Source organism: Ursus americanus, chromosome 28 (genome assembly GCF_024610735.1).
Source record: "Ursus americanus isolate L20-20 chromosome 28, mUrsAme1.1.p, whole genome shotgun sequence".
NCBI classification, from domain to species: Eukaryota; Metazoa; Chordata; class Mammalia; order Carnivora; family Ursidae; genus Ursus; species Ursus americanus.
Window position 1 is genome coordinate 38,100,698 of NC_142154.1, and position 27,230 is coordinate 38,127,927.

Genomic DNA, 27,230 nt, shown 5'->3' on the forward strand with positions numbered 1-27,230 from the left:
ATGTCTTTCATTCTGTGGCGGTGGTGTGGGAGGCGAGGGGAGAGTGTGTGCTAAAGTATTTGAAAGTAAATTGTAAACATCATTGCATTTTATCTCACAATACTTTAGTTGACGTGTCCTAAGAACGAAGACATCCTGCATGTAATCAATACCATTGTCATATCTAAGAAATTGAATAATAATTCCATAATGTCTAATCTACAGTCCTTATCACATTTCCAGTTGTCCCCCAAATTAATTCTTTAGGGTCCAGGACCTAATTGAGGTTTGCATTTGCATTTAGTTTTTATGCCCCTTTAGTCTCTTTCTTTCTTTCTTTTTTTTTTTTAAAGATTTTATTTATTTATTTTGACAGAGAGACAGCCAGTGAGAGAGGGAACACAAGCAGGGGGAGTGGGAGAGGAAGATGTAGGCTCCCAGCGGAGGAGCCTGATGTGGGGCTCGATCCCAGAACGCCGGGATCACGCCCTGAGCCGAAGGCAGACGCTTAACGACTGCGCCACCCAGGCGCCCCCCCTTTAGTCTCTTTCAGTCTCTTAGTCGTTTAATCTCTTTTAGCCTGTAACACTCACCCCTGTGCTAAAAGGGGAAGAAAAAGTTTTTCAGAGAAGTCTTTTTTGAAGAGGCCAGGCTTGCTGTCCTATAGAAAGTCCCACATTTTGGGTTTGTCTGTTTTTTTTGTTGTTTTGTTTTTTCCATCATACTTAGATTCAGGTAAAACCTTTTTTTTTTTTTTGGCAAGGATATTACATAATGTTATATAATATTTATTATGTCAGGAGATAAATAAGGTTGAGTGGTTCCATTAATGAAAGGTGCTAAATTTGATCACTCCCAGATCCCTTGGGTGAGTCCACATTTAATGTTGTAGGTGTCTTTGAGTAACCATACAGCATTGTTTCCATTTTTTTAAAGCGTGTATTATCAATAAGAACAATAAATGTTTCTGGTTTAGAAATAATGGTAAGTAGAGACTGCTACTAAGTGGTGTTTACCTAGTGAGCCCTTTATTCTTTGAATAAATACCCCAAAGAGCCCTTACTCTAAATATTGCCTCCTGTCCACCTTTTTATGACTATGTTGACATTTTTTCAAATAAGCTGCTGATGAGGACCCCAGATCTAGAGGGCGATAAGAATAAACGTTTATGGAGGGAGAATAACAGTAGTAGGAACACTCACTGAGCCATTACAATTTACCATGGCACTGGGCTTATCTGCACGGTAACCCTGTTAGGTAAGCAGCATTGCTTCCCCATTTTACTTAGGAAGCTCAGGCATAGAAAGATTGAGGATCTTGCCCAAGGACCCACAGCAAGTAAGTGGTGGAGCGAGGGTTCAAACCCAGGGCTGACTAACCCTGGAGCCCATATCTTAGTTATTGTGTGTGCTCTGCTCCCATGTTGTATGCCAGGTATCGTACCAGTCACGACCTCATCCATCTGCTTGTGTAATTCTCACATCACCCATCACTCTGTAAGAAACGGTCTCGAATAGATGAAGTTACTTACCCAAGGGCATATGATAGCCGAACCATTTATCCTATTTTGTGGTTCTCTCCCATGTTTCAGCCAAGGTCTTTAACAGCAGAGTGGTTTGTCCAGCGGGGTCCCTTTTCCCACTTCCCAGCACCCACATAAGCAGCAGTCATGTGCTGGAAATGAAACCAGGTGACAGAAGCAGCTGCACAAGCAAGAGAAGCCTGATCGGGTCCACATTAACCAGATGACAGGAGTGAGAGCCTTCAGTTACAATTCGGGGACCATCAGTGAGAAATGGGATGACAATGAACCTGAAATAAAGGTTGTTGAAATAAGACTGGTCTTCCAAGGGAAAGCGCTTCCTTACCGTCTGCCCTCTCAGCAGAGAGGGTGCAGCAGTCTTGTGTTTGAGTAACTTCAGACCAACGGTCAAAGCCATGAAGAAATTTCTGAAGGAAAGTGTGATTGCTTATAGTTTCTGATGCCCACTATTGATTTCCTTTTTAGAATTTTTTGTCAACATCATCACTGGGTCTATTTATAATTCTAGCATAAGAAACTGAGAGAAGGAGAATTAAAGAGAGTAACATGACCTCTTTCACAGGCTTTTTGTGAAGATTAAATTTACACACACACACACACACTCTGTGCGGACACAGAGTAGGCATCCAGTATGGAAGTTACTATTATATGATTACATATTGCATTTTGTGTTCTCACATGATATGGTCCTGGGAACCTTACCTAAATGAGGACATCTGGCCCCTCAGCTCAGGAAGATAAGCATTCCAGACACGGCCTGGTTAGTACCTAAGTCAGAGACTAGATCTCCCCTAGGAACCCTCTGTGGTACTGGCAGGAAGCTCCTATTGCCATGGTGTCTGTCACACTCCGTCTTTCTGTTTCAGGTGGTTAGCTCAACCAATGGAGAGCTGAATGTCGATGACCCCACGGGAGCCCACTCCAATGCACCAATCACAGCTCACGCCGAGGTGGAGGTAGTCGAGGAAGCTAAGTACGTTCATCTTTCAAGGGGGCTCTTGAGTCCTGGCTTGAAAAATCTTCTCTGTCTTTTCCTTTCTATGTGCTGCTCATCTCAGACTGGATTTCTCATGCTTGTGTCCAGCTTTCTTCCTTTGACCATTTTAGTTTTTGCATGGTACCTTACGGCTGCTTCTGCCCTTCTTTAGCTGTGATTCCTGGGAAGACCATCACATTTCTCTAGTCCACATGGGGCAAAAGACCTAGTGAACTGAAAGAATCATGGTATAAGAGCTAAAACAGATAGTAGTCCTGAGCCCGTTGGGTCCCTGGAGCTTCTTGCTCCCTGTGGGGTACAGAGAAAAATCCGTTTATCTTAAATCGTGGGCCATACTGAAAAGCATTTGATTTCTGGTTCTTGGCTAAGAACTCTGCATGTATCGTCCTGGAGCAAGGGTTTTAGGGCCATTGTGTCTCACTTAAATGATTCTAGAATCAGAGAGAGTCCAATAAGTCAGGGAAGCTAGTTTCTACACCTGTGAGGAAAAGAGTCTTGGGGGGAGAGGAAATCACACTACTAGGGAGGGGTGAGTCCACTCCCTTTTCTGCTTCTCTTGCCTGTGAATGTGTTACCCTGCCCACACCACCGGCCCCTTGGTGCTCTCTGCATGGCGTGTGGTTAAACTCTGAGCATACGGGGTAGGAGGGGGAGTAACTGCCAGTGCTGCTGCAAAAGCAGCATTTCTATCGCTTCTTTCCCTTTTTGCCCCATCCCAAATTCCAATCCAGACTTAAACTCCAAGAAGACATGAGGTAGGGAGAGAGAAGTCCTTTACAAATCTGTAACTGCCGCCGAGCCTGATATGGTTGACCTTCCTTATAAACTCTTTGAGAACATTCAGGCCATCCCAGTGTCTTGTTCTCAGAAGCATATGACATCCAAATAGTGATACTGGGTCCCAGATGCTCTCTTGAGCCCCCAGATGGCCTCAGTACCCGCCAGAACGTGCTTACACCTCTGGGTGTCAGGTGGTGGGAGGCCAGTCAAGACCCGCAGTCTTTCTTTCAGCTACACTTTGTGTGCTTGTCCCCTGCCCACTCCTCTGCTCTCCTGCCCACCCGTATGATGAGCTCACTTTGCTTCCAAGGGGTCCTCTCCTTGGAAAGCCAGGATTTGGGGATTTCTACCCAGTAGATAAAAAGCAGCTCAAGGATGACTTGGACTCTGTCTTGTCAAGTCCCTGCTGACTGTAGGCAGCTTCAGATGCTCCTCTCCTGGTGTCTATAAGGCGTTGGTAGGTAAGGAAGGCAGGGGGAGTTTTTAATGCCAGGAAGAGACCATTTTTAGTAAGGAGACATGCTCTCTATTCTCAGAGACTTTGGAGATTTTAATGGTACTCCTAGTTTTTCAGCTTCCATGACAAAACTTCATTCTCCCAAACAAACAGTATGGGTTCTTGACCTTGGCCACACTTTGGAATCACCTGGGGTATATTAAAAAATGCATACATCTGAATCCTGGCCCCAGAGATTCTGATTTTATCGGGGATTATGGCCTGAGCATCAGGAAATTTTAAAGTTCAGATGATTCTGTGTGGCCAAGGATGGGAATCACGGCACCAAGCATATTCTGATGGAAACACTGGGCTTGAGAGATGGCTATTACCCATTCCCATCCCACCTCACTCCCAATTCATGTTGTGGCTATTACTTGGAAGGCTAGGCATTTAGTTCTGGATTTAATAGTGTATTTTGACTACCAAGATTGAATGGGCTTTCATCTTACAGTATGTCCTATACAGGTTTATCTTTTGAACCCATTCCCTCATTTCGTTTTGGTAAATGTGTACACTGATTGTGTATGTGAGTGTGGTATTTGTGTCCTATGTGTAAAATAAGGGGCTGTTCACACAAAGAGATTGCAATGTGGTGAATTCTGTGCTGGTATAATCTAAACGCTAGGATGTGAAAAGGACCACTGTGCCTCTTTGCCGCTGGTCCCAGGTTTGGGCCTTCTGAAATGTGTGGAGACCAGAGGGGAACAGTTGTGTTTGACCAAATGTCATCCAAAAGCTCAAAGCTTAGGGCATTTTGTGTGCCGATTCCCCTCGTGATTTCATGAGCTACCGACCCATCTTGCCCAGGACCTGTCAGCCTAGCCATGTGTGTTTCTTCTTCCGTCTCTGTGTTTTGGAGGGAGCGAGGGGGCAGCCATGAACCCACCTGCTCAGTCATTTTCATGGGAAGAAGTCGCAGCTAGAGAAGCACGAGACGTCCCAAACAACCCCTCATTGCACGCAGCTGTGATGCCATTTGTCCATGCAGCCTGCTTGTGAGAAAAAGAGGGCTGTTGCCTATGTTAAGATTCAACCAGGGACTGGGGAGGTACATGAAACCTTCACTTCCAAGCTTTTGAGTTTGGGTTCCTCACCGAGCTTGTTTTGTGTAAAGGAGGGAACAGGGCCTTGGTTTTTTGTTCTATATACGAAATGAACATCAAACTGCCCTTTTCTTCTGGCTGCAGGACACATGTCCTTGTTTAAATATGATTAGAAGGGTGGTGAGGCAAGGCAGCTTTTTGGTTGATTTTTGTTATGGTAAAAATAGGAGTTTTTGGTTTTCCACCAACTTTAGCTTTAACTTAGCAGATGCGGATCTCGTTTTTCCTGGGAATTAGCAAGAATGGGATGTAGGCCCTAGTTTTACTTTAGTCCGCAGCAGTGACCCTTCTTGCTCCGCCTTATCTCCTACTAAAATAAAGTGCTGGTGAAGCCTTCCCCCGCCCCCCCAGAGGAAGAGCTAACTGCCAGCTGCTTTGGTCAGGCATGTCGGAATTACAGAAAGGCTAGGGACTTCTCTTCCCTCAGAATAGTTGGGAGGTCAGCTTAACATTGTGCTGTAAGACTGTGTGGGAACCAAAATGGCTCACGTGGTGCTTGATCGAATTCTTATAGGCAGGATCGTTTCCTCTTTCTCCCGCTACCTTCCTGGAAATTGCCCAGGAAAACCCACTCTGGGGCTCCCACCAACTCTTTCTGTTTTACCTTACCCCTCACTGAGATATCCAGCTCCCTCCTCGATGCTTCTGTCAGGCGCCTGCCCCCTCCACCTTAGCGTGGGGGCCCAGTGGCCTGGGCGCACTCAGCCTCCCTCGACAGAGGAAGAAACGAAACACAGACACATACTGCATGTTTGCATGGCGCACAGGGAGTCGCTTCCATCTCACCTCTGTGGACTAATATCTCTCTCTTTCTCTCTTCCTTTCTGTGTTTTTCTCTTTACACACTCTGTAGCTGCCTGAAAATGCTCAACCTGTGGTGAGTCCCTCTCTCCAGTCCACATGCTAGGGGAGCGGACCAGACTAGGCTGGGATTGGCAAAGCCAAACAAAATGCCTTAGGAACACTGAATGGCTTCCCTACGCCGCCTTGTGCCATAACCACCCAGACTGGGGAACTAGATCCACAAGGTGGGGATGGGGCAGGCCTACACCCAGGAATTAATCTGTTCCTTCTTTCCTTTCAAACCCATTTCATCGCTGTCTCCTCCTGTCAGAACAATATCCCACAGTATCCAAAATTCCTTTCTATTTTTAGCTGAGTGAATTGTCTCCCAAGTTGATAGACCAGAGAATATCAGGCAGAGAGGGACAGGAGCAGGAGGACAAGGTTACTATATCAGTTTTTTAGATTATCCTTCACAAAACCAAGGGCAGTTGTTGCCAGATAATCTCACATTCTGTGGCTCGGTCTCTCACCTGGAAATTGGCTGCTTTGGAAAAAATGCATGACTTTTCTTTTTGATTCAGCTGGTTCTTTCATCTGTAGAATGAGTCTGTCAAAAAAAGCTCCTTCATGGGGGGAGAAATGGACATTTTGTTGTTGTTGTTTGGGTTTTTTTGTTTGTTTTTCGTTTATTGTCTTTCTTTTTTTTTCCCCTGTCAGAGTACATTCAGTGGGCCAAGGGCTGACTCAGCTAATGAGATATTGGACATATTGGCTTTCCACTCCTGGAAAGGTTCCCTGAATGCATTCTTAGGAATAATAGGAGCTATGTGGAAGGGGAAGCCCTAAAGAATCCACGTTCAGTGAGGCACATTCTTGCTATAAGAAAGAGCCCCCTTGCCAGCTTTCTTCTTAGACGCTGCCTGTGACCTTCCAGGTGCTGCTGGGCTAGTTGGCCTTTGCAGTCTGGGGTGGGAGCGCCCCCATGTCGTCTGCGTGCATGGGGTCATGTTCTACTGGGAGGTAGCGGCCTGCTGGACTATAGGATCACCTTGTTTCTATTTGTCTTCAGGGACTGTGCTGGGCACCAGTTTCTGAACCCCAGCCGTCTAAGCCAAGTTGCCTACGGGGTTTCCCCAGGGACAGGGATATGTGGAAGATAACAATTGGGTTTTATGGAAACAGAATTTATAGTCTACAGTACTGAGGAGTACATTTGGCCTATTTATCTAGCAAACATGTCTGTGTAAATCTGACATTGTCATAGTCTATTTTTTCCTGTGAGGTGTCAGTCGCATAATCCTGACTGCAGAAACGGGGCCTCCCATGTACTCATCCAACTCTGCTTGGAACTCTTGGGGGTCCCCCAAAAGTTTAGGTGCCATCTAGCTGTTCTAGAGATAAGACATATATACTGGAAAGGACAAGTAGTTCTCCAGGACACTTGTTATTATCCCCCAAGAGGTCACTATGGACAGGAATGGTCAAGAAAGATTTCACGGATACGGTGGGGCTTGAGCCTGGTATGAGAGCAAGGGAAGAATGTAAAAGTACACTCAGGAAGAGAAGCCTGGCAAAGAGATAGCAGAAGGGGAGAGGGCCAGGACGTAGCAAGAGAGCAGTGTGGGCAAGGTGATGGCTCACAGGTCTGGGGGAAGAGCACGTGGTGGCTTGTGAGTAGGGAGACTAGATTGATGCTGACTCCAACATCCAATCAAAGAATCGACTGGAAGAAAACCTACGACACAAGAAGGGCTCATCACTCACCATCCTTCTCTTCGGAGAGTAAGACATCTGTATGGAGTTAGTCATTGGGCGTGGCTGGGGTCCGACCCGGTTTAATAGGCCCTGTTGCAGGTAGTCAGCACAGAAGCTAGAGGATGGAAGAGCACATGGTGGGACCTGTTTCCTCATGGCTGGAATTATGAAAAGCTTCTGCCACTGCTGAAGTGTTAACTACAGTAATTAGCACAAATTCACCCGGGCCTCAAAAACCACACCTTACATTCCCCTCCAGTCAGGTCAATTCAGCATGACCCCTCAGGTTATGATGTGCTTGTAAGCAGACGTTAAGTCTTCGGACTTGCCTTGAAGGAGGTAAAATGAAATAGTAGAATTTGAAATAGACCAAAGTAGTATTTCAGACTTCATTGTGATTGCTCTTATTAAAAACACAAGATCCTCATTTTAGCACCCCCCCAAAAATAAGAAGAAGAAATAGAAATGGACTTAAATGTTAGTGATGTCTCTGAAAATCATGGCTAACAGGGAACAGGTAACTCTGTTGAAATACTGGTGCTCCCATGAGATTTAATTTGCCTTGTTTAATATTAATTACAGGACTTTCAACTTGGAAATGTCCATTTTCTAAAGCATATATAATAGAAAAAGACCATTTTTTTCTTGAAGTCTTCTCCAAGGAGAAGACAGTCTTAAACAATCAAAAGCATTGGTCATTTTTATGTAAAAGAATTTATTCAGTCTCCAAATACACATGCCACTTTGTTCAGCGACGATATTCACACCATTAATACTATTTCATGGGGCACCTGGCTGCTCAATCAGAAGAGCATGTGGTTCTTGATCTTGGGGTCATGAGTTTGAGCCCCATGTTGGGGTAGAGATTATGGAAATAAACTTAAAAAAATAGTATTTCACAAATGTCACTGATAGCCTCAGAAAATCTTTTTTAAGACCCCCTTAAGAAGGTCCTGTTTCCAGAGTTTTCATGCAAAATTTTCATGTTTGATTCACCCAGATATGGTTAAAGGTTATCATTACCTGTATAAATGTCTGTCTCTGCATTCTAAGAGACCTCCAAATTTTTAATAACCTGTCCATTGGGTGTCAAAATACCAAGGGGTCAGACTGAAAAAGGAGAGAATTTTAGCTACAGTGGAGAATTTGGGGGCATGGGAAGTAAGCAACAGTTCTTTATTTTCATATGAATGGCCCTGGCATTAAAGCCAGAGGGATTTAAGCAAGAGAACCAGAGAGTTTTCATCAAAAGATTTTCCTTTCAAGGGTCAAGTTTGCAGCTTGACTCCCCTCCACCATCTGGCATCTTTGACTCATCCACACCTTCTGGCTCTCACATCCTCATTTCCCACGTGTCAGCTTCCTGGGAAGGACATTTCTCTTGCACCAGTCATGCCACCGCCCTCATCACCCCCTTTTGGACTTAGTCACTGCCTCAGCGAGAGCTGTTCCCCATTCCAGAGACAGGAGTTAAGGAGGGGATGCTCGGGCTCAGGGCTGTGCTGGAGCCGTGGCTGTTGCCCAGGGTGGGTGGTGGGTGAGGGGAGCAGGCCTGGCCACCCTACGCAAGGGCCAGTCCTCTAACCCTGTCTGGCACAGCAGCAGCAGTCTCCGTAACTAAGTCGGGGATCCTGCAGCCATACGCTTGCCGACGTCAGCTCCTGGGCTGTGTGGCGCTGGTCCCCCTGCGACCCGAGAGCGGGCTGTGCTGATTTCAGTTGGGATCTGGGCTCACAGTTCTTATAAGATTCGGGGCTCCTTCTGCCTGCTCGGGGTAGCTGGGTAGGGGTGGGAATGGCGAAATGGGATGGAGAGAATCCTTAATCCTTCAGAGGCAGCATCACGAGCTCCTGCTAGAGTTCCAGTCATATTTTGTGGGGGATTTGTTCGCCTCTGTTTAGCTCCATACCCGCTGGCTGCTGAAGCCGCATTAAATCACGTTGCTCTCTGTCTCAAGGGGCAGACAATGCAGGCTAGTCTAGGCAGCCCTAAGGACCCCCAGCCTGGGTTCTAGATAAAGATGAGCCCTGTGGGCTGTGTGGGAGACTAGGACACAAGCTGCTTCCTCCTCCTTCCAAAGATGCCTGTCCGGCCCTGCCTGGCCTGCAGCCGTTTGGTGATGAGGTTTGGTAGCTGCGGATTGGAATGAAGCAACTACCTTTCCTGGCGGACACTGCCCACCGCTTCCAGGGTGTGCGCCATAGATGGAGGGTGGCCCTGTGGGTGGGTGCCAGGGGGAGAATCCACCCCCCCCACCCCCGCAGTAAGCAGAAGCAGGCAGAAGCCCACGGAAGCTGCAGGCCTCCTGCACTGACTTGCGATGTTCCTTGTGCTCCAGGTGCTGCTGTTTCTTTAAGAGGAAAAGGAAGAAGACTGCCCAGCGTCACAAGTGACCAGTGCCTCCCAGGAGTCCTCAGGCCCTGGGGACTCTAACTCGATTGCACCTGCAGCTCCTGCCATTTTTCGTTGGAAGGGACTCCTCTGTGGGGGAGGGTGGAGATCCAAACCAAAAAGAAAACAGATGCCCCCAGAAGGAGCCAGTGCGGGCAGCCAGGGCCCAGTGGGTCAGTGGCCACCCCCGCCTGCCTGAAGCTCTGAGCAGGTCCCAGAGCTGCTCCTCCTCTGCCTGCCCTTGGGGCTGCCTGGTTGACTCTCCTTCCTATTGTTTACAGTGAAGGTGTCATTCACAAAAACTCAAGGACTACTATTCTCTTCCCTCGCAGTAGTTTTCTCCTGGTTCTTGCCCCACCCTCAACCCTCTCCCGCAGAAAAGCTAGTGAGTTAAAGGCTTTGTCTGCGGAAGGAACTCCGGAGGGTGGGGGTGTGGCCAAGAAGGCAGGGGGAAGATGGCAGGCCTGGGCGGGAGAAGAATCTTCTCCAGCTACCAGGTGTGCCTGGCAGCATGGCTCCCTCCTGCTCTGTGCCTGTGCGGCCTCCATCCCCAGCCGGCCACAGGGTGCAGGCTCCCCCTCCCTCCCTCCGCCCTGTGAAGTTACACTGTCGGACACAAGCTGTGAGAAATCTGCAGTCTACTGTCCCCGCGTGTTGGCATTCTTCGTTCTCTTGACAAGCGAACTCTGTTCTCCAGACGGTAATAGGACAATGCAAATTGTTCTGAGCAAAGGAAAAAAAAACTGACTTTATTGCACTTTTAGGTTTTTTTTGTTTGTTTTTTTAACAAAAAACATGGCAGATGCATATTGTGTCTGATTATATCGGGAGTTTTACTTTTTTCTGTTTTGAGGGGGATGGGGCCAGCCAAGCCATTCAGAGAGAACATGGGTCCAGAGGACATTCTCAGTGGAAAAAGTTGGGTCTACAGCACCCAGAAGAGAAGAAGCCAAACTCTGTGTCATTCTGAGTAAACACTCAGGTTGGCAAGGAAACATACTTGAATTTTCATTCATCTTCTCAGCTGCCGAAGAATGTCCCTACCAGAGCCTCTTGACCTCATCAGCCTACAGTTTGGACAGCCTTGCTCTCCAGCACATGGGATGAGCCAGCCAAGCCAGACTGACCAGGAGAAGGAGATGCTTGACAAAAAAATTGGAAATAATCGGTTTCCTCCACTGCCAGGGACTTCCAACTAGATAGCCATGTGACTTCCTTAGTGACTTGGGGGACAGAATTAGTGATGGAAGAGCCATCGCCATATTGCCACTCGTGGACAAGAAGAGGAGGAAAGTGAGCCTGCCTTCCAACTGCCAGAAGAATCTCAGGATTTGGCATCATAGGGCCAGGAAATAAATCCGTATGTACTGTCTGCCCTAGTAGCTGAGTGATAGCATTTGGGCTGGCCTGCCTTACACAAACCAAGCACCTGCGGGTCTTCTCGCAGTAGGTCCACGGCAGCAGGCTCAGGACTGAGCACGTGGGGCTGTCGTGAACAGGAGGATAAGATTGATTGGTGCTGGAAAATTCCAGGGGAAAGGATACTGAGATGAAAGGTCTGAAATTATCTTCTCAATTGGATATAGACTCCTTCCAAGTAAGATGGCCATGTATCGAGAACATGTGTTCCTCAGTCCGCAGTCTGCCTTCCCATGTGGGGTAGTCCCCTAACCTACTACCATGAAGGGTCTTGGTTCTTCGTTCACTGCCTGGACAGTCATTAATGTATGGAGTTAATCTTATTGTGCTCACGTTTCATGTGAGCTCAGTAGCTTATGCAAACAGTGACCTCGTTCCAGATCAGATAGAGGAGAAAGAATCACTTACGTCAGGGAACAAGGCCTCGTGTCCAGAAGTAGAGCTAACCACGGAGGACCCCTGGCCGGTGACGGAGTCTGGTGGTTTGGGGAACACAGACATCATTTGCCTCTGGCTTGAGGTGGAGGGCCGTCTTTTGGACTGGAGGATGTGGGGATACTTTCTGGTAGTTGTCATGTCCTGACCAGTCCCTTGATGTGTCTCACGTGGAGCAGAAATAGCAGCCGTCGCACGGATCAGAGTTCCTGGGCTTCAGCTGTTCCACTGGGCCTTGGCTAGGAAGTGTCATTTTCCTGGCTTCAGACCTGCTTAACTCATGTAAAGATTGTAATCTTTCATTTCTTTAAAAGAAATCTTCCTGTATACAAAACAAGAGTGGCTGGGAGATACAGTGTCACATCCCTTTTCCACAAGGATTTTGAATATTGCTTCCTTGATATTACCTAGTGGTTAAGGCACCATCATGGAAACCTACTTCTCAATTGGTCTTTGGGCAACTCGAACTTCCTGTATAGAAACTTTAACTTCCTTATCCCTTGTATAGAAAAAGCCTTGCCTCTTAAAGGAGGACAAGGGGAAATGGTGACAAAGCCTCTAGCTTGCTGGCACTCCATACCCACTAAGTGCCTCCCCACCTCTGCTTCCACAAAAAAGCAAAGGCAGCAACCAGCTTGGATCAGGGCAGGCCCCCCTGCAGCTGGGTTTGTGACTTTTTTTTGGTCTTAAATGTTTTTAAAGGCTAGCTCTTGAGGGGTTTAAACCTAAGCAGTTATGGGGGGTCCTGCCTAATGCACTGTTCTTTCTCTGCCCCCCCCATCTCTTACTTGGTATTTGATTTTCATAACAAAGGGTCATGGTGATTCTTCCAAGGCCAGTAGCACTCCAAGGTGGTCCCAGACCCCTGAGAGATTCTGTTGCAATCTTCCTGAAAATTAAGAAGTAAATAAAAAGAGTACCTAAGGAAGAATTTGGCCATCAGCACATCTCCACCAGCACATCAGGGCTCCCTCCTCACCCCGCTTGCTCTGGCTGCTTAGCGCAGGGCCTCAGCCAGGCCCCTGAGGCTGGGCACGCCCTCCAGCCACCAGCTACCCCAGTCCACTCACTGCAGTTTCTTGAGCTTTCTCCATTTCACAACGTGGTGCCTAGGGATCTTTTTCTTTGGGATTGATGCAATTGCTCCTGAGTTAGCAGTAAGTACTAATAGCATCTGTTCATTAAAAAGCCCTTAATATATGCCACCAGGAGTTCTCCGAGCCCCGCAGCCCTTCTGGCATTGCAGACTGAGCAGAGTGAGGCAGGCAGGCCAGGGATCCACGGAGGCATGAACAGTCCTTCTCTTACGACCAGAGGAGCTGCGTCTGTGCGGTCAGGCGTTGTGAGGGTTGGTCACTTGCTGCCCACACCGTTGTGAGGGTTGGTCACTTGCTGCCCACACCCTGCCGCTGCCCAGGGCGCTTGCTCTGGACTCCTCTGCAGGGGCGGGCAGTGTGCCAGCAACCACTGTGCTCTCGTGACCGCCTTCATGAATGTTCTGCTGCATTGGGTCTGTCTAGAAGGAAACAGGGTCTGAGAAGGTACGGGTCAAGCGACTAGGCTGACCTCCAGTCAAAGCTCCATTTCACTCTGGACCGCAGGGGCAACAGGAGACAGCAGGGTCCTGGGGTTTTCAGTAGTGGTGTTGATTTGCCGGTTTATGTCCGTGAGCTCCGGGAACAAAGAAACAGCCCCTGCCCTTAGCCAGAAGAGGGCCCATCGCCTCTGCATCGCAGCGTAGTCCACTGGAAGTGTACGCTGATGGCGCATACTCAGTGCTGATTCTCAGTGTGAGTAGCCATCTTTAATGTCAGAAATACGCAGTGATGGTAGTGTATGTCGGAGTGGTTACTAAAGATCATAGCCTTAACTTTTTTGTATGCAAAAGATAGAATTTATTCCCCCGCTCAGTGAGCAAGCATGGCCTGCGCTTCTCAAAAACAAGGACTGCCATGGCAGCCCGGAAAGCATCTCAAAGGAACTTACTCTTCTGATGCATCTCTCCCGATTCCACATGCCTCCTGTGTGTCCCGGTCACCTCTTCCATTTTCGTAATTAAACCAGTTTTCCATCCTCCGTGAGTTGCCCTGACGATGTCGTCTCCAGTGTCCGCCACATTAGGGCTGGAGTCCCTCGGATTGGGAGCTTGCCGTGCCATCCAGCCAACATTGCCTTTGCCAGTCCACTGCCACCATCCCCACCATTGCCCCAAGATGGGCAGATGAATTCCAGCAACCCTTAGGGAGCCAGTGTAACGAGGCACCCCATCTGGATTGGCCATATGAGCAACAGGCACTCATCTCTGGGGTTCTCGCTTTTGCTGACTCCAGGCCTCCGGGAAAGCCCTGTCTAGAGATTGATGGCCGGTGACTCCCAGCCTTCCCTATGATGGGTTGGCAGGAATCAAAAAGGAGATTCCTACGGTTTTGTTGTCTTGTTTGGGGGGGCGAGGGGAGGGGTAGAGGAGGGGTAGCTTTGTTTCTGAGTAAGAAAAAGGAAATCACAGCCCTTATGAGGGTTTGCAGAGTTTTGAGCAGTTTTAGCCACAAATAAGGAATCTTGGAAGTCTTCGATCAGTTAAGCAGTCTTAAAAACATGTTTCTCATAACTCCTTTTGCAGGTGACTGCAAAAGAATAGGTTTCTCCATTGTATTCAAAATAGTAAGTAGGTTCCCTGGATATAGACAGTAGTAGTTGACAGATTTCCTCAAAAAGCAACCAGGAAGTCCACTCCAGTGTTTGTAGATCAGCTAACAAAGGAAAAAGTGAACGTGTACTCCATATATTTTTAGTTTCATTACCAAACTTGATGTTATAAAGAAACCTCAGTTCGGTGGACAGAATTTCTTTTGTTACTTTCCTCCTCTTTCTCCTCATATTCAATCATATTTCCAGTGCCATCACCACCTTCAAAGTCTCAGAGCAGAGGGTTATCCATGGTAATAAGTGGGGGTGCTGTGCACTCCTCCCAGTAACACACACAAGAGGACAGCTGTCCTGACTGCCTCTTCCCTGCAAACCCCCTCTTTCAGGGCAGGTGAGACATTTTCAGTGTTCCTCTTCATGAGCTCCAGACCAAATCCCAGGCCAGCCCTCGCACCGAAAGCTTTTTTTAGAGGCTTGTCGATCTGTTAGGAATGTCTCAGGAGAGATGAGCCATTTCTTTTGGGGGGAAATATATTTACAGATGGGTGTGTGTGATTGCACGTGTGTGCCTGTGTGTGTGTGTGTGTGTGTGTGCGCGTGTGCTCGTGCGCGTTCTCATCTGTGCATTTCACTTCCATAAACACTCACAGCCCAGGCTGCTGGGACCACGTGTTTCCGAATATTCTCAGAAGTAAGCAAGTAAGAAGTGAGCTTCTCAAATGAGTGTCACAGCAAGCTGGCTCTGGGAATGAGCCCCATTTATCAAGCGGAAGAGTAAACGTAAAAGATAAGAGATGAAACCAAAAATATGCCCCCCCCGATGGAAAGTAATGTTGATTCATCAATTCCCATTGGATATATTACATGCTCTAATTTATTATATTATTATTTTGTCTGTTTCTTTTATCTTTGCCCATTGTACTTTTAAAAAGATGTTGGGATGTTGATTGCAATTTTTTTAAAGACTAGATGATGTATAAATCAGCTGTGGAAATCAGTTAATTGCTGTGTGGTTGTGTCTGATTATTGTTAAATGCCCTTTTTTTTTCGTTTTGTTTTATTTTAGATATGTGATGTTTCATAAACCCTGGCACTGGTCGCAAAGCTCAGCTGTGAAAATGAAACTTGTAGTATTTTTAAACATGAATGTCAATTTCAAGTGTATTTGAAATGGTTCCTCCAGGAGAGAGATTTGTGCACCATTAGGAAAAACTCCTCTGCAGAGGAAGTAGCCTTCTTTGGAAAAAATGGAAAATGGGTCTTGATATGTTATCTCAGAGTAGCCCATTTCCTAGGGCACCATGGAAAACACAAATGTGATCTTTAAGTATACCTCTTCCCCAATTTGGGGAGGAAAGGACTCAGTTTGCACCCTTTTTGTATGTAAAATAAAATGTCTTACCTTTCTTGACTAATTTTCTTTGGTTAGTTGGTTTGTCTGGTTTTAATTTCCCCTGGTTCATTTGTAACTAAGAATTAGGCTTGGATTAACTTTGATATGACTCAGGGCTCCAACGAATGAAAATAATGCCTGATATTTGGCATTCTTGCTTCATTCCTTTGGGTTGAACATTGCTCTGTCAGTCACTTTCAGGATTCCTGGCAGAACTTGGACATTCATGACTCACATACTGGTTCCTGTATCCCTGTGGTTCTTAGGTGGTAGAATGTCAGGAAGTTAAGATCTCTGTGGAACAGCTTTGGAATAGCTTTATAATTCTGCTCCACCCGACGAACGTCTATACAGATAGAGAATAAAACTATGATGTGCGATTATAAAATCACGAGTGTATATATATGGATCTATACATGTCTGTATCTCTCTCTCCATACACGTAGCCACAAAACAACTGTCGGCATGATTAGCTGGTTCCACTTTTTTGTTACCACTCAATTACTAGTTAATGATTTTGTTTTTTTCACTGGTAGGTAAGTAAACAGAAGACATGTTTTAAGATCATCATGAGAGGAGAAACTTCACATTTAGAACATTTTATCCATTAAGCTTTTCTTTCTTTCAAAAGTGGTGGGGGAGGTACAGAGGAGGCTGCTGTTATGCCGTTTTAGCATTAGCTTCTTGTGTGGAGAAGGCTACTTTGAAAACAGAGCTTGGTGAACATTTTTCTTAATGGCTATGGACAGTGAGACCAGTCAGTGGGGAAAGAGGCCTCACCAAAAAAATGGTGGTGGGGGGGCTGGGGGATTGGAACATCAACTTTGTCAGTGCAACAGTTTTACCTAGGACGACCTTTACCAGATTGAGGTGGTCTGGATTGAGGTGTGAGGATTAGAAACAGCAAATGTCATTTGTGTTTATCTGAGAGACCTGTGGAAGCTTTGCAGCCTGGCTGCATTGGCGGGCAAGGACAAGTTAATGCCAGTGGCCATGCATAACCTCAAACTTAGGTCTGTACCTCATAAACAGACCAAATTGCAGGCATCAACTAATTGAAACAGAGCCATTCCTACCTCCAGTTTGGGCTGTGAAGACCACGAATTTCTATATTAATCTTTGAAAATTGGTTTTAAAAACATTTAATGTCATAGGTCTAAATTTTAGAAAGATGTAATTTTCATTTTTCTGGGTAAGACTCCCAGCGATGAAGTATGTATGTTGTAGACTGGAACAAGTGTGAGAGCATCTGATGACTATCCCTGACCTTCCTGAAGGTTTCCAGAAAAGGCCGTTTCAGGTATATATAATTTGCCACGTCAGTGTTAATATGATGCTATTGCAACCAATATTTGTTGGACACTTAACCCTGCAGCAGTGTTCGGGGAGATGTACACAAAGTAAGTGCAACTCCTGCAACACCGTCCATTGCTCACAAAAAAGTGGTTACTTGGCGGTGCCTGGTTGGCTCAGTAGGTTGAGTGTCGGACTCTCTGATCTCAGCTCAGGTTTTGATCTGGTCGTCAGTCCCAGCCTGTATTGGGTTCTATGCTGGGTGTGGAGCTTACTTTAAAAATAGATAGATGATAGATGATAGGTAGGTAGATAGATAGATAGATAGATAGATAGATAGATAGATAGATAGATAGATGATAAATAGTTGGGAAAAATAAGTAAAGGAAGTTAAGAACCAGAGTATACAATAATAAAGTGTGCATTGACTCATACATACAGCAGTAAGCACAGTAAGACCAGAGAAAAACAGGTAGTTAAGTGACAGGGACTAAGTCAAAAAGGCAAGGTTTTGAAGCAAGTTTTGCAAGACAAGTAGAAGGTGCAGTATAAGGTAAGCAGAACCATGCCCCGAGTTTTGGGAAGCCACTATGCTTAAACCCAAGCTAGTGCATAGTACCCCTATGCACGATTTCCTAACGTAAACCAACCCTCCAAGGGACTTCCCCTCCCCAAAGGCGGGCCACGGGAGGGGCCGCTCTGCATGCTGGGGTTTGTAGTCTCCTCAGAGACCCAATCCGCGTGCTCTTCGGGGCGGTGCCGCCTTCCGTGATCCTTTTCCTGTTGGCGGGCGCTGGCGAGCTGGGGAGCCAATGAGGCCACAGTAACGTGGCAGCCACCCACGAGCCCGCGTCCGGGTCGGCCCTGTCGGCGGGCCGGGCCACGCCCCCCGCGGGGCCCTACTACCCTGCGCCGACCCAGAGGGGGGAAATAGGGACCACCTCCGCCAGGAGGCGGGCAGGAGCCCCGGTTCCCCCCCGCCGCTCTCGGTGGTGGCGCCGGTGCCCACGCCGACGCGTCCCCACCCTCTTCCGGCCCTCGGCTGCCGGGGCCGCGCTCTCTTCCCCGGTGGATGCTGCGCCTCTTGGAGCGGAACATGAAGGTGCTGTTCGCCGCCGCCCTCATCGCGGCCTCCGTCTTCTTCCTGCTGTTGCCAGGTCCCTCCACGGCCGACGAGAAGAAGAAGGGGCCCAAAGTCACCGTCAAGGTCCGTCCTCCCCTCTCCCGACCGGCCTGGTGAGGCCCACCCCTCGTCGCCCGCGTTCCGGCCTCGGCGCCGCAGGTCGCCGGTGTCCGAGGCATTTAGGTTCACGGAGCTCGGGCCTGGGCGTCCTCGGCTTTGGCTCAGCCCCTCCCTAGGCTCCCGGCTGTGGCCTCGTGGCGTCCAGGCGGTCCTGCTCGCTCAGACCAGAGCGTGCCCGGCTCCTCCCCGACGCCCCAGCCCCGGCCTGGAGCCCGGAGCGGGCGCCCGGCATGTCCAGCTGGGGCTGGCACTGTCAGCCTCAGCGCAGTCTTTGCGAATACCGTCCGGCGCTGGGGAAACGGTGAAAGATCACGTCCGGCAAACTGAACCCTTTCTTTACTTGGGCCAGATGTTACCCACTTGCAATTACGAAGCACAGCAATCTAGTTGAAACTTGCACGATGAGCTTAGATTCCCCTCCTTATGGTTTTTTGATGTTCATTTCTAGAATCTGTGCTCGTTATTTATGTAGACTAAAGGTCGTTTGTTACCCTGTAGTCTAAAGGGAATGCAAACAAACATTTTCTGGGAAAAGGGTCTGGCGCTTTCATGAGATTCTCATAGGGTTTTTGTCACCACCGAAATCAGGCTCAGAATCACTGCTCTCAAAATATGGCTCTTTTCTCTACCACCTTTGTTACGGTAACTTCTTGGGCCCTCCCTTCCCTGGCAAGACCCCTTCAAAAAGGCTACGTTTGAAATGGTCTTCTTCCTCAGGTGTACTTTGACCTGCGAATTGGAGATGAAGATATAGGCCGGGTGGTCATCGGTCTCTTTGGAAAGACTGTTCCAAAAACAGTGGATAATTTTGTGGCCTTAGCCACGGGAGAGGTAAGTGGCTGGAGCAGGGGTAGTTGAACTCAAGGGAAGTTTGCAAGTAGAGCTGGCCGCGAACTGAGGTGCAGAGCGTGGCCCATCTATCGGAGTAGCCCTCACCGAGTACCCGGTGACCGCTGTCCTGCAGCTCTGGGAACCTGGTATTATAGTATCTTCTGGAGGTTTTAAACTAAATCCAGAAATATGAATTTTTTTTTTAGTTTTTTATTTTTTGGAGAAAATGTTTCATTTTTAAGACATTGCAGTAATCAAGGAAAACATATCCATGGAAACTAGTGTGTGGCCTGTGCACCAGAACTTTCTCTTAAGGGTAACGGGCCCAGAGCTTCCCGGGTTTTAAAGAAACAGGTGTGCCCTGTTTAAGAAAGTCTGTATTCCTCTTAACTCTAGAGAACAAACTGGTGGTTACCAGGGGGGGCGCCGTGGGGGAGGGGTGAAACAGGTGACGGCATTAAGAGTACACTTAGGAGGAGCACTGAGTGATGTATAGGATTGTTAATCACTATATCATACACCGGAAACTAATAGCACACTGTTAACTATACTGGAATAAGAAAAAATCTGTATTCCAACTTTGCAGTGACTCAGCAGGTAACTGCTGTTTTTTGGTCCGTTTTCTTGCATCTGTTCTTAGGATTAGAAAAAAGTGAGTGGGGAAGGTGGAGATGTTGTGTGAAGTAGAACTGTGTAAAGGCAGGGGAGTGTGCGGTCTCAGCCTCCCCTGGCCCGTGTGCTCCAGTCTGGCCTCCTGGTAACTCCTCACCCAGTAGCCTGTCGGATGATGAATCTCATCAGCAGGGGCGTCTCTTCTGGGAGCAGGAGCTGTGAGCTGGGTTCCTGCAGGGCCTACTTAATAGCTGCCCGGTGCCTCATGCCATCTCTCACCTTCTCCTTCTCTTTTCTAGAAAGGATTTGGCTACAAAGACAGCAAATTCCATCGCGTGATCAAGGACTTCATGATCCAGGGTGGAGACTTTACCCGGGGAGACGGCACTGGAGGTAACCTCAGGTCCTCTGGGCAGCAGGGTCTGTTGGTGCAGCCTCCAAGCTGGGAGGGCTAGGCCGTGCTGGGCAGACGAGGCCTCCTGGAGGCAGGGGGGTCCCCGCATGGGGACCGGCTGCAGCCTTCTTGTACAGGGACACCAGGACAAAGGAGAGAAGAATGGTGGGGGGTCGTGCGGCTCTTACCGCACCAGCAGGCCTGCCGGTCAGGGCCCTCAGCCTTGGTGACTTTTCTCGAGGCACCCCCTGGGGCTAGGGGAAGCAAAGTGAAACACGAGGGTGACTCCAGGTCAAGCTGTGTCAGGTTGTTTACCGTCTAGGTGGGAGGAACCAGGGGAACATGACGTGGAAGCTGTAGAACAGTAGGGAACGTAAGTGATGGCCGTCGGCAGCCGTCTGAGAGACAGCAGACAGAATACAAAGCACTCCATGCACGGGGTCAGACACAGCTGGGTGAGGTCTGCCATCTTTGTGCTTTGTGACCTCAGGCAAGTGAGTCTTCTGAGCTTCAGTTTTCTCTTGTGCGAAGTAAGAGTGGGAAGAGTGGGGGTGCCGCCTGGTGGGTGCCCGGCGTATGGTAAGTCGGCCACTGTCGAGGTGCGAGCAGAGTCGCCGCTTCAGGCCAAGCTGACCAGGAAGTGGCCTCGTGAATGTGAGGGAAGATGTGGGCAGGGTCCTGGCCGGGGAGAACTTGGGCAAAGAGGCAGGACTAAGGTGAACCCACCTCTGTTCCGTGGCAGGAGCTTGGCTGAAGGTGGGGTCCGGAGATGGAAGGAGAGCACACACCGCACTGGGGGCCCAGAGTGCCGGGCTGTGGCCAGACCTGGGAACCTGGGTTTGTCCTACGTGGAGGGAGGGTCCACGGAGGCCTTGAATGGGAGGAAGACCCAGGCACAAATGAGTGTGAGGCTAATAATGTGGCAGTTTTTCTGTGTGTAGAAGGCTTGTGACGGTTCTCTGGTGTACACCGTTCCCACTCCGAGCATGGACGTTATGCAGTGGGGGCGGCAGGAGTGGAGAGGAAGGATGAATAGATAATGCAGGTGGGAGCCACATGGACAGCGTGCAAAGGAAAAGTTGTCAGAGGACTAACTGAAGTCTGGAGGGAAAGATGATGTAGTTACCCATTTGAGTTGGGGACTCCTTGTTTGTTGGGAAGGTGATCGGAGCCAAGGATAGAGTTGTGGGGTTTTTTGGACAGTAGCAGTAACGGAAATCCTGCCGTCACTGGAGACGTACAAAGAGGGCTCTCAGCAAGGGGAGACTCTTGGCCAGCACTCTAGCCCGGAGTCGCTGCAAAGGGTCAGGTTGGTCCCTGGCCTGGTTATGAGATGCCCTCCCCCCAAGCATCTAGTGATGGTCGGGTTCAGCTCCCCACCCCACCCCCATCGCTGCATAGTCAGAAATGCCTCCCTGATGAGCAGAGGTCCAGGACAGCTTCCAAAGCTGGGTCTCTTCTGTGGAACCACGGGATGCAAATGGGTATAGGTTTTGTGAGGAAGTGAGTTTGAAAGGCGTTGGGTAAAACACAATGAAGCTTCTCTGTTACTGGGTGTCTCCAGGGCCTGCAGTGCGACCCTCCCGAGAGGAGACAGGTGAGGATCTCTGAAATGGTGTCTGGGTCTGCCCAGCGCCCTTTTTCCTGTACCCTGGCCTCAGACCCCTTGTGGATAGACACACCACACACGTCACCAACAAGCTTTTATTTTGTGTTCATTGATAAGAGGCTCTTGATTATCCGGAACCCAAGTGGCAGCCCCTCCCCATTCATCTCAGTTATCTTCTGTGCTGTTAGGAAGAAAAGCTGGTCCGCCACAGCTGTCCTCCTCTTCTGGAGAGCTCTTTACCTCCCCTGCCCCCTACATAGCACCTGTCTCTACTAAAGTACCTCAGAGTTCCTGTGGCAGACCTCCCAGGCCATAGCCAAGCGTAGCTGTTGATCTATGCCGTATTTAAAAGCCACTCTTTAAAAGCCATATTCTCAGAGTAATCCATCGATCCGGTGAGCTGTTTACTAAATCAGCCTGGCATCATGCCCCACTTGGTCTGTCAGTATGGTTTGGCTCCAAGACCAGAGGGTAGGAAGGGGACCACTTTTATGTCCGTATAATCCACTAGACTTGGCCTGACACCGAAGATAGGTTGAGTCCCTGGAATCCTCACCCCAGAGATCTGCTTGGTTTGGGCCAACTCGGCTCCCTGACCTACTCTTTCTTCCCAGGAAAGAGCATCTATGGTGAACGCTTCCCCGATGAGAACTTCAAGCTGAAACACTACGGGCCTGGCTGGGTGAGCATGGCCAACGCGGGCAAAGACACCAACGGCTCCCAGTTCTTTATCACGACGGTTAAGACAGCCTGGCTAGATGGCAAGCATGTGGTGTTCGGCAAAGTTCTGGAAGGCATGGTGAGTGGGGGGGGCTGGGGCGCCACATAGTTTAGCCCTCTCCCAGCAGGGAACCCAGATTCTCACAGTGTTATGTGTACAAACCTGGGGGGAGTCAAGAGCTACCCTACGTGTCTCTGCCCCCAAGTTCTCACGTCTTCAGCCTACACAAGGGCAGGAGCCTCCGTTTCACTCACTCCGTGATATGCCAACACAGCCGAACACGATGTCCCTGAGAAGCCACTTGGTACCCACCCCCCCGTCCTTCTCGCCCTTAGCTCAGCTGGTCACACGGCAGAGGATCGAAACTGCTCCATCCTCTCGTCAAAGCTGGGCTCTCCCTGCCTAGGATTCCCTTAGCATTTGGGTGCCTCGAGGTTTGCATGCTGTTCATCCCACGGGGAGCTCAGCCTTCCCCGGCCATATTCTGGGGTCTTTCTCCCTTGAGGGGTGGACCTCCTGACTCACTGTGCTCTTCTGCCTTCCTTCCCAGGAGGTAGTACGGAAGGTGGAGAGCACCAAGACCGACAGTCGGGACAAGCCCCTGAAGGATGTGACGATCGCAGACTGTGGCAAGATCGAGGTGGAGAAGCCCTTTGCCATCGCCAAGGAGTAGGGCCCCAGGGACCTCTGCCCTTTGAAGCACCGTCTGTGCGGCCCTGTTGCCTTCCCACGGGTGAAGACCGCCCGCCACAGGGCTCCGTGCTGCATTGGTCCTCGTGCTGGCATCTGACGGAGCGGACCCCTCCCTTTACATTCCGCAGGCCTACCTACCGGCCTGGTTTTGTAACAAAGTCCTACCAATGCTGACCAATTAAAAAAAAAATGGTGGGTTTTTTTTTTTATAACCAGCGTGTGGGCTGGGTTCTTGGGCCTGAAGCACCTTCTCAAGTCCCTGTCGCAGCACGTCTGGGATTCCTGTGGCAAGGGGTGCCTGTCCCCTTCAGGGACTCTGGTCTGAACCCTCTTTCCCCAGGGTAACTGCACAACTAGCAAGCAGGAGCTTTTGCTCCTGCTTCTGATCTTTGCTACGAGGGTGCCTAAACCTTTGCTTGTCCCCTGCCCCCTTCTGGTGTAGATGAAGAAGTACACCTCTGCCTCTCCATAGCCTACCTCTAAATGGACTTCTCCCTTTATTCCTTATCCCTGTTGTCCCTGCCCTAGCACCTGGGGTGGGTAAATCCTGGGCCTGGGCGGGGGGGGGGGGGGGGGGGGGGACCCAGCCTCCTCGGAGAAGGGGGCACATACACTGAGGCACATGCCTGTCCTGGCAGGTGGCCCGTAGGCCTGTGGGCTGGTCAGGGCATCGGTGGCAAGGGAGTAGGGTCACAAGATGCCTCTGGCTGAGCTTCCGTTGGCCTGTTGCTGGTGCCATAGAGGCCCTGGAGCACACCACTCACCACCACGTTGGGCAGAGGCTCTGTGGGACCGAAAGAAAACAGGAGGAAGGGGTAGGGGACTGCAGGAGAAGAAAAGATGTGGGGTGGGCCTAGCCTCGGGCCTGTAGTTCTTTGAGCTCCTGAGCCCATAGGCTCAGCCCCCTCCTCAGGAATAGAGGTCCCTGCCAAGGCCATAGGTAACAGCTGGCCCCCACAAGTGAGGCCTTGGCATGCCCCGCTCACATTCTATTCACATTAGCTTGGTAAAGCCAGGCTGGTGAAGAATGGAGACCAGGAGAGCCAAGTTTATTTCACTACATCTGCTTTCTGAAAGAGAATACAGAGCAGGCTATAGGAACAGCAGGACTGGTGTGGCCTCAAAGGAAGACAGTAGGCATGAGATGCTGCCTGGAGGTCCTGAGCTGGGAAATGGCACATTCACCCCCGACTCCCACCCTGGTACCTTGGCCCTATAGATGGATTATAGGTCAGAGGCCCCCCTCACCTGGGGATGGACTGCAAATGTAGGGATCCACGCGGAAGCTGATAACAGGCCGGTGGTGCAGCTGGGAGCTAGGAGGGAAGAGTCCTGAACAGTGAGGGAGAGGCAGGGTAGAAACCAGGGATTAAGATCACTAAGCACCCAAAAAGGCAAAGTGACTGGGACGTGGGCTCAAGAGGCACCAACAGAAACCTGGATGGCTGGGGTGGGAGGAGGGAGAGATAGGCCAGACGGCCACAGGCCGCCCCCGACGCACGGCCACTAGGGGGCAACAGGAGCCGGCGGCAGGGGCTTTGACTTGCCTGCTGTCATTCGGCAGGAACTCCCCCAGGGCGCTGAAAAGAGGAGACGCGCTGTGAGCTGCGGTGGGGGTGGGGGTGGGGGTAGGGGTGGGGGGAGGCAGGCGCGTGAGGAAGGGGTGGAGACACGCAAGCCCAGCACTTCACCTCCCAGGGGACCACTGCTTCTATTTGTAACAAGCTCAGTTCCGGAGGTGGCTGGGGTAACCAAGACTGTCCAGAAAATAGCCCCTCTACCCAGGCCAAGAAAGCTAATGAGGGAGGTCACGTCTCAGAGAAGCAGCAGGCCCGTGCCTGGCCGATGTAAGAAGGGAAAGGGCTTGGCCTCTAAAACCTTTCCTCACCTGCTTGCTGCAGAGAGACCCTGTCGCCCCAGCACCCGGGCCCCTCTCTCTTGCCCCGCCATGGCCCCCAGAGGAGCTCACCCCCAGCTGCTGGCCTTAGGGTCTGTGGGGAAGTGCCGAAGATTCAGGAATTCCAGTAACTCCTTGGGCACATCCTGGTTCAGGTACAGGACACCCTGGAGAGATCAGAGGGCACCTGTAATCAGACCCAGCTGTGTAACAGAGAGCCAGGTGCAAAATGGAGAGATGGGGGCCTTCCAAAATGCCTTAAGAATTTCAAGAGAGAGCATTAAACCAAACTTGGGGCCCTTCTGAGCACTGGGCCCTGGGTGACTACATGGGTTGTAAGCCCAGGAAGCCAACCCGGCCTGTGGAACCTGGCATCACTGTGTGGGGAAGAGGGGGAAGGATCCCCACCCAAATCCTCAGCATTGAGGGTACCGCAGGCCCTCACCCTGCAGGAAAGAGAGAACTAGCTTTCATTGAACTGAAACCACCTGCCTCCGTGTTACCTCATCCCATTCTATCAATACACAGAGGCCTGTTGGGACCCATTACTGCTCAGAAAATTGAGGGTTGGTGTAAAGAACTAGGGATGTACTGTATGGTGACTAACATACTAAAAAAATATTTAAAAAAATAAACAGTTAAAAATAAAAAAAATAAAAGTGAGGTAGTAAACAGCATGCTGGAGAGGTGGGTCCCCTTCACCGCCCCCCCCCCCCCCCCCCCGGTCTGGGCCACACGTCTGGTCCTGCAGCCTGGGCGGCAACAGAGTGACCCCGTGCACACCTGGATATAGGCCTCCAAGCCCTGCCGCCGCTGCTCCAATCCTCTGGTCCTCCAGTTAGGCAGGCGTTTTGAGGGGAAGTCGGGCACTTTGTACAGTTTCTTGATCTGCCAGGAGGCACCGCGGTGCCGTCACAGCATCTGATTGAGCCCTCAAGCTCACTGCCCCCAAGAGTCTCTCCCAGTCCTCCCGCCCCCCACCTCCAGACTTCAGACTCTACGCTGGGGCAGACCTTAGTGAGTGATGGTTGGGAAGGGGGCGAGAGAGACCCCAGCCTGCCCACCCCCAACGCCCGAGGGCGGGCCGGCCACGAGATGGCATCGACAGTACAGGCTGGGCCCTGCCCCTGTGCGTCCACCCCAAAGCCCGCAGGGAGGTCTGTGCCCAGGACCGGAGCCCTCCAGGGTCTGGGGCGATAATGGGGGTGGCAGAGGATGGGGCCGCAGTTCGTCCGCCCGTCTCCCAGGAGCTGGGCAGGAGCCGGGCCAGGGTCGGTCGGTCGGCGGCGCAGCCTCACCCGCTTGTGCAGCGCGTGGAACTCGCTGTAGCGCCTCTGCACGGTGTGCCTGCGCCGGCGGCACAGCACTTCCACTCGGAACACCTGGCGGGCGCGGGCGGGCGGCCAGGTGCGCGTGAGGCCCCGCAGGAGGGCTCAGCAGGACCCGCGCCCGCGACGCGCCCACCCTCCCGCGCTCAAAGGCACAAAGCGGCCTGGGAGCCCCGCCAATCTCCGGGGACACTCCCACGCTCCCCACACACTTGGGGAGATGGGGAGGACGGACCCGCCTCTCAGCTCCGTGCAGTCCCTCGTGAACCCGGACCGTGGTCCCCGGAGCTGGCAAATCCAAGGAGCCCGAGAGCCTCGGCAGGCGGTCTCCGGCCGGCCTGACCCGCCGGGCTCCGATGCTCCAGCCTGGGCGCGGGATCCCCACTGCGCTCGGCGCGGGGAAATCCGGCGGGTCCCGTGCCCCTTCCCAGCCAGTGTCTCCGCTCACCATGTGGCCTTTCTCTGGGCTCTGCCTGGGATCCTCGGGCCCCACCGACGGGATGTGAACTTCCAGCATCCGCACCCCGGCTCCAGCCCCTCCGAGCGCCGCGCTCCGAGCTAGACCTCTCCCAGCTCAGACCACAGACCCCAGCGGGCCCGGGCCCGCAGGCCCCGCCCCAACTTGGCCCCGCCCCGGGCGTTCCCCCGCGCCGCCGGGTCCTGCGAGGGGCAGATTAGGCGGCGAGCGGGGAGCCGGGGGCGGAGTACCGCCCCCCGCACCCCTCCCCCAGCCTAGCGGGCCGCACGTGGAGACCCTTCTGCGGACAGTCATCCGTTCGTCAGCATTTACTGAGTACCCTCTGACTGTCAGAAATGCAGATGAGCCCAAATCTCACCTGCTCTTTATGGAGCGCCTAGTAAGGACTAGGGTCTGTGGGCGCTG

At 50.6% G+C, this 27,230-nt stretch overlaps 3 protein-coding genes across 16 annotated transcripts in view; 2 read left to right on the plus strand and 1 right to left on the minus strand.

Annotated features, from left to right (window-relative positions):
• Positions 1 to 15,405, plus strand: part of CSNK1G1 (casein kinase 1 gamma 1) — a 168,863-nt gene extending 153,458 nt beyond the window's left edge. For 10 of the 12 annotated variants that reach the window (XM_087856866.1, XM_087856864.1, XM_045810751.2 and 7 more), the window contains 2 exons: positions 2,389 to 2,495; positions 9,781 to 15,405. In XM_087856866.1, the coding sequence (XP_087712992.1) occupies positions 2,389 to 2,495; positions 9,781 to 9,835 (162 nt within the window). In that variant the 3' untranslated portion in view covers positions 9,836 to 15,405. The other 2 variants (XM_087856867.1, XM_087856868.1) reach the window with 1 other exon arrangement.
• Positions 15,406 to 18,041: 2,636 nt separating this feature from the next.
• On the plus strand, positions 18,042 to 23,334 carry PPIB (peptidylprolyl isomerase B). The gene is made up of 5 exons (XM_045810781.2): positions 18,042 to 18,226; positions 18,980 to 19,093; positions 20,005 to 20,098; positions 22,323 to 22,507; positions 22,980 to 23,334. The coding sequence occupies exons 1-5, from the start codon at positions 18,092 to 18,094 to the stop codon at positions 23,100 to 23,102; spliced, it is 651 nt and encodes a 216-aa protein (XP_045666737.1). The 5' UTR covers positions 18,042 to 18,091; the 3' UTR covers positions 23,103 to 23,334.
• Positions 21,790 to 27,033, minus strand: SNX22 (sorting nexin 22). 3 transcript variants are annotated; one of them, XM_045810785.2, is made up of 7 exons: positions 26,796 to 27,033; positions 26,318 to 26,401; positions 25,803 to 25,907; positions 25,092 to 25,186; positions 24,670 to 24,702; positions 24,371 to 24,438; positions 21,790 to 23,906 (listed from the first exon to the last, which is right to left on the minus strand). In XM_045810785.2, the coding sequence occupies exons 1-7, from the start codon at positions 26,862 to 26,864 to the stop codon at positions 23,785 to 23,787; spliced, it is 576 nt and encodes a 191-aa protein (XP_045666741.2). In that variant the 5' UTR covers positions 26,865 to 27,033; the 3' UTR covers positions 21,790 to 23,784. The 3 variants fall into 3 exon arrangements, with proteins under 3 accessions (XP_045666741.2, XP_045666742.2, XP_087712999.1); XM_045810786.2 differs by lacking the exon at positions 26,318 to 26,401; XM_087856873.1 differs by lacking the exon at positions 24,670 to 24,702.
• Between the last annotated feature and the right edge of the window lie 197 nt (positions 27,034 to 27,230).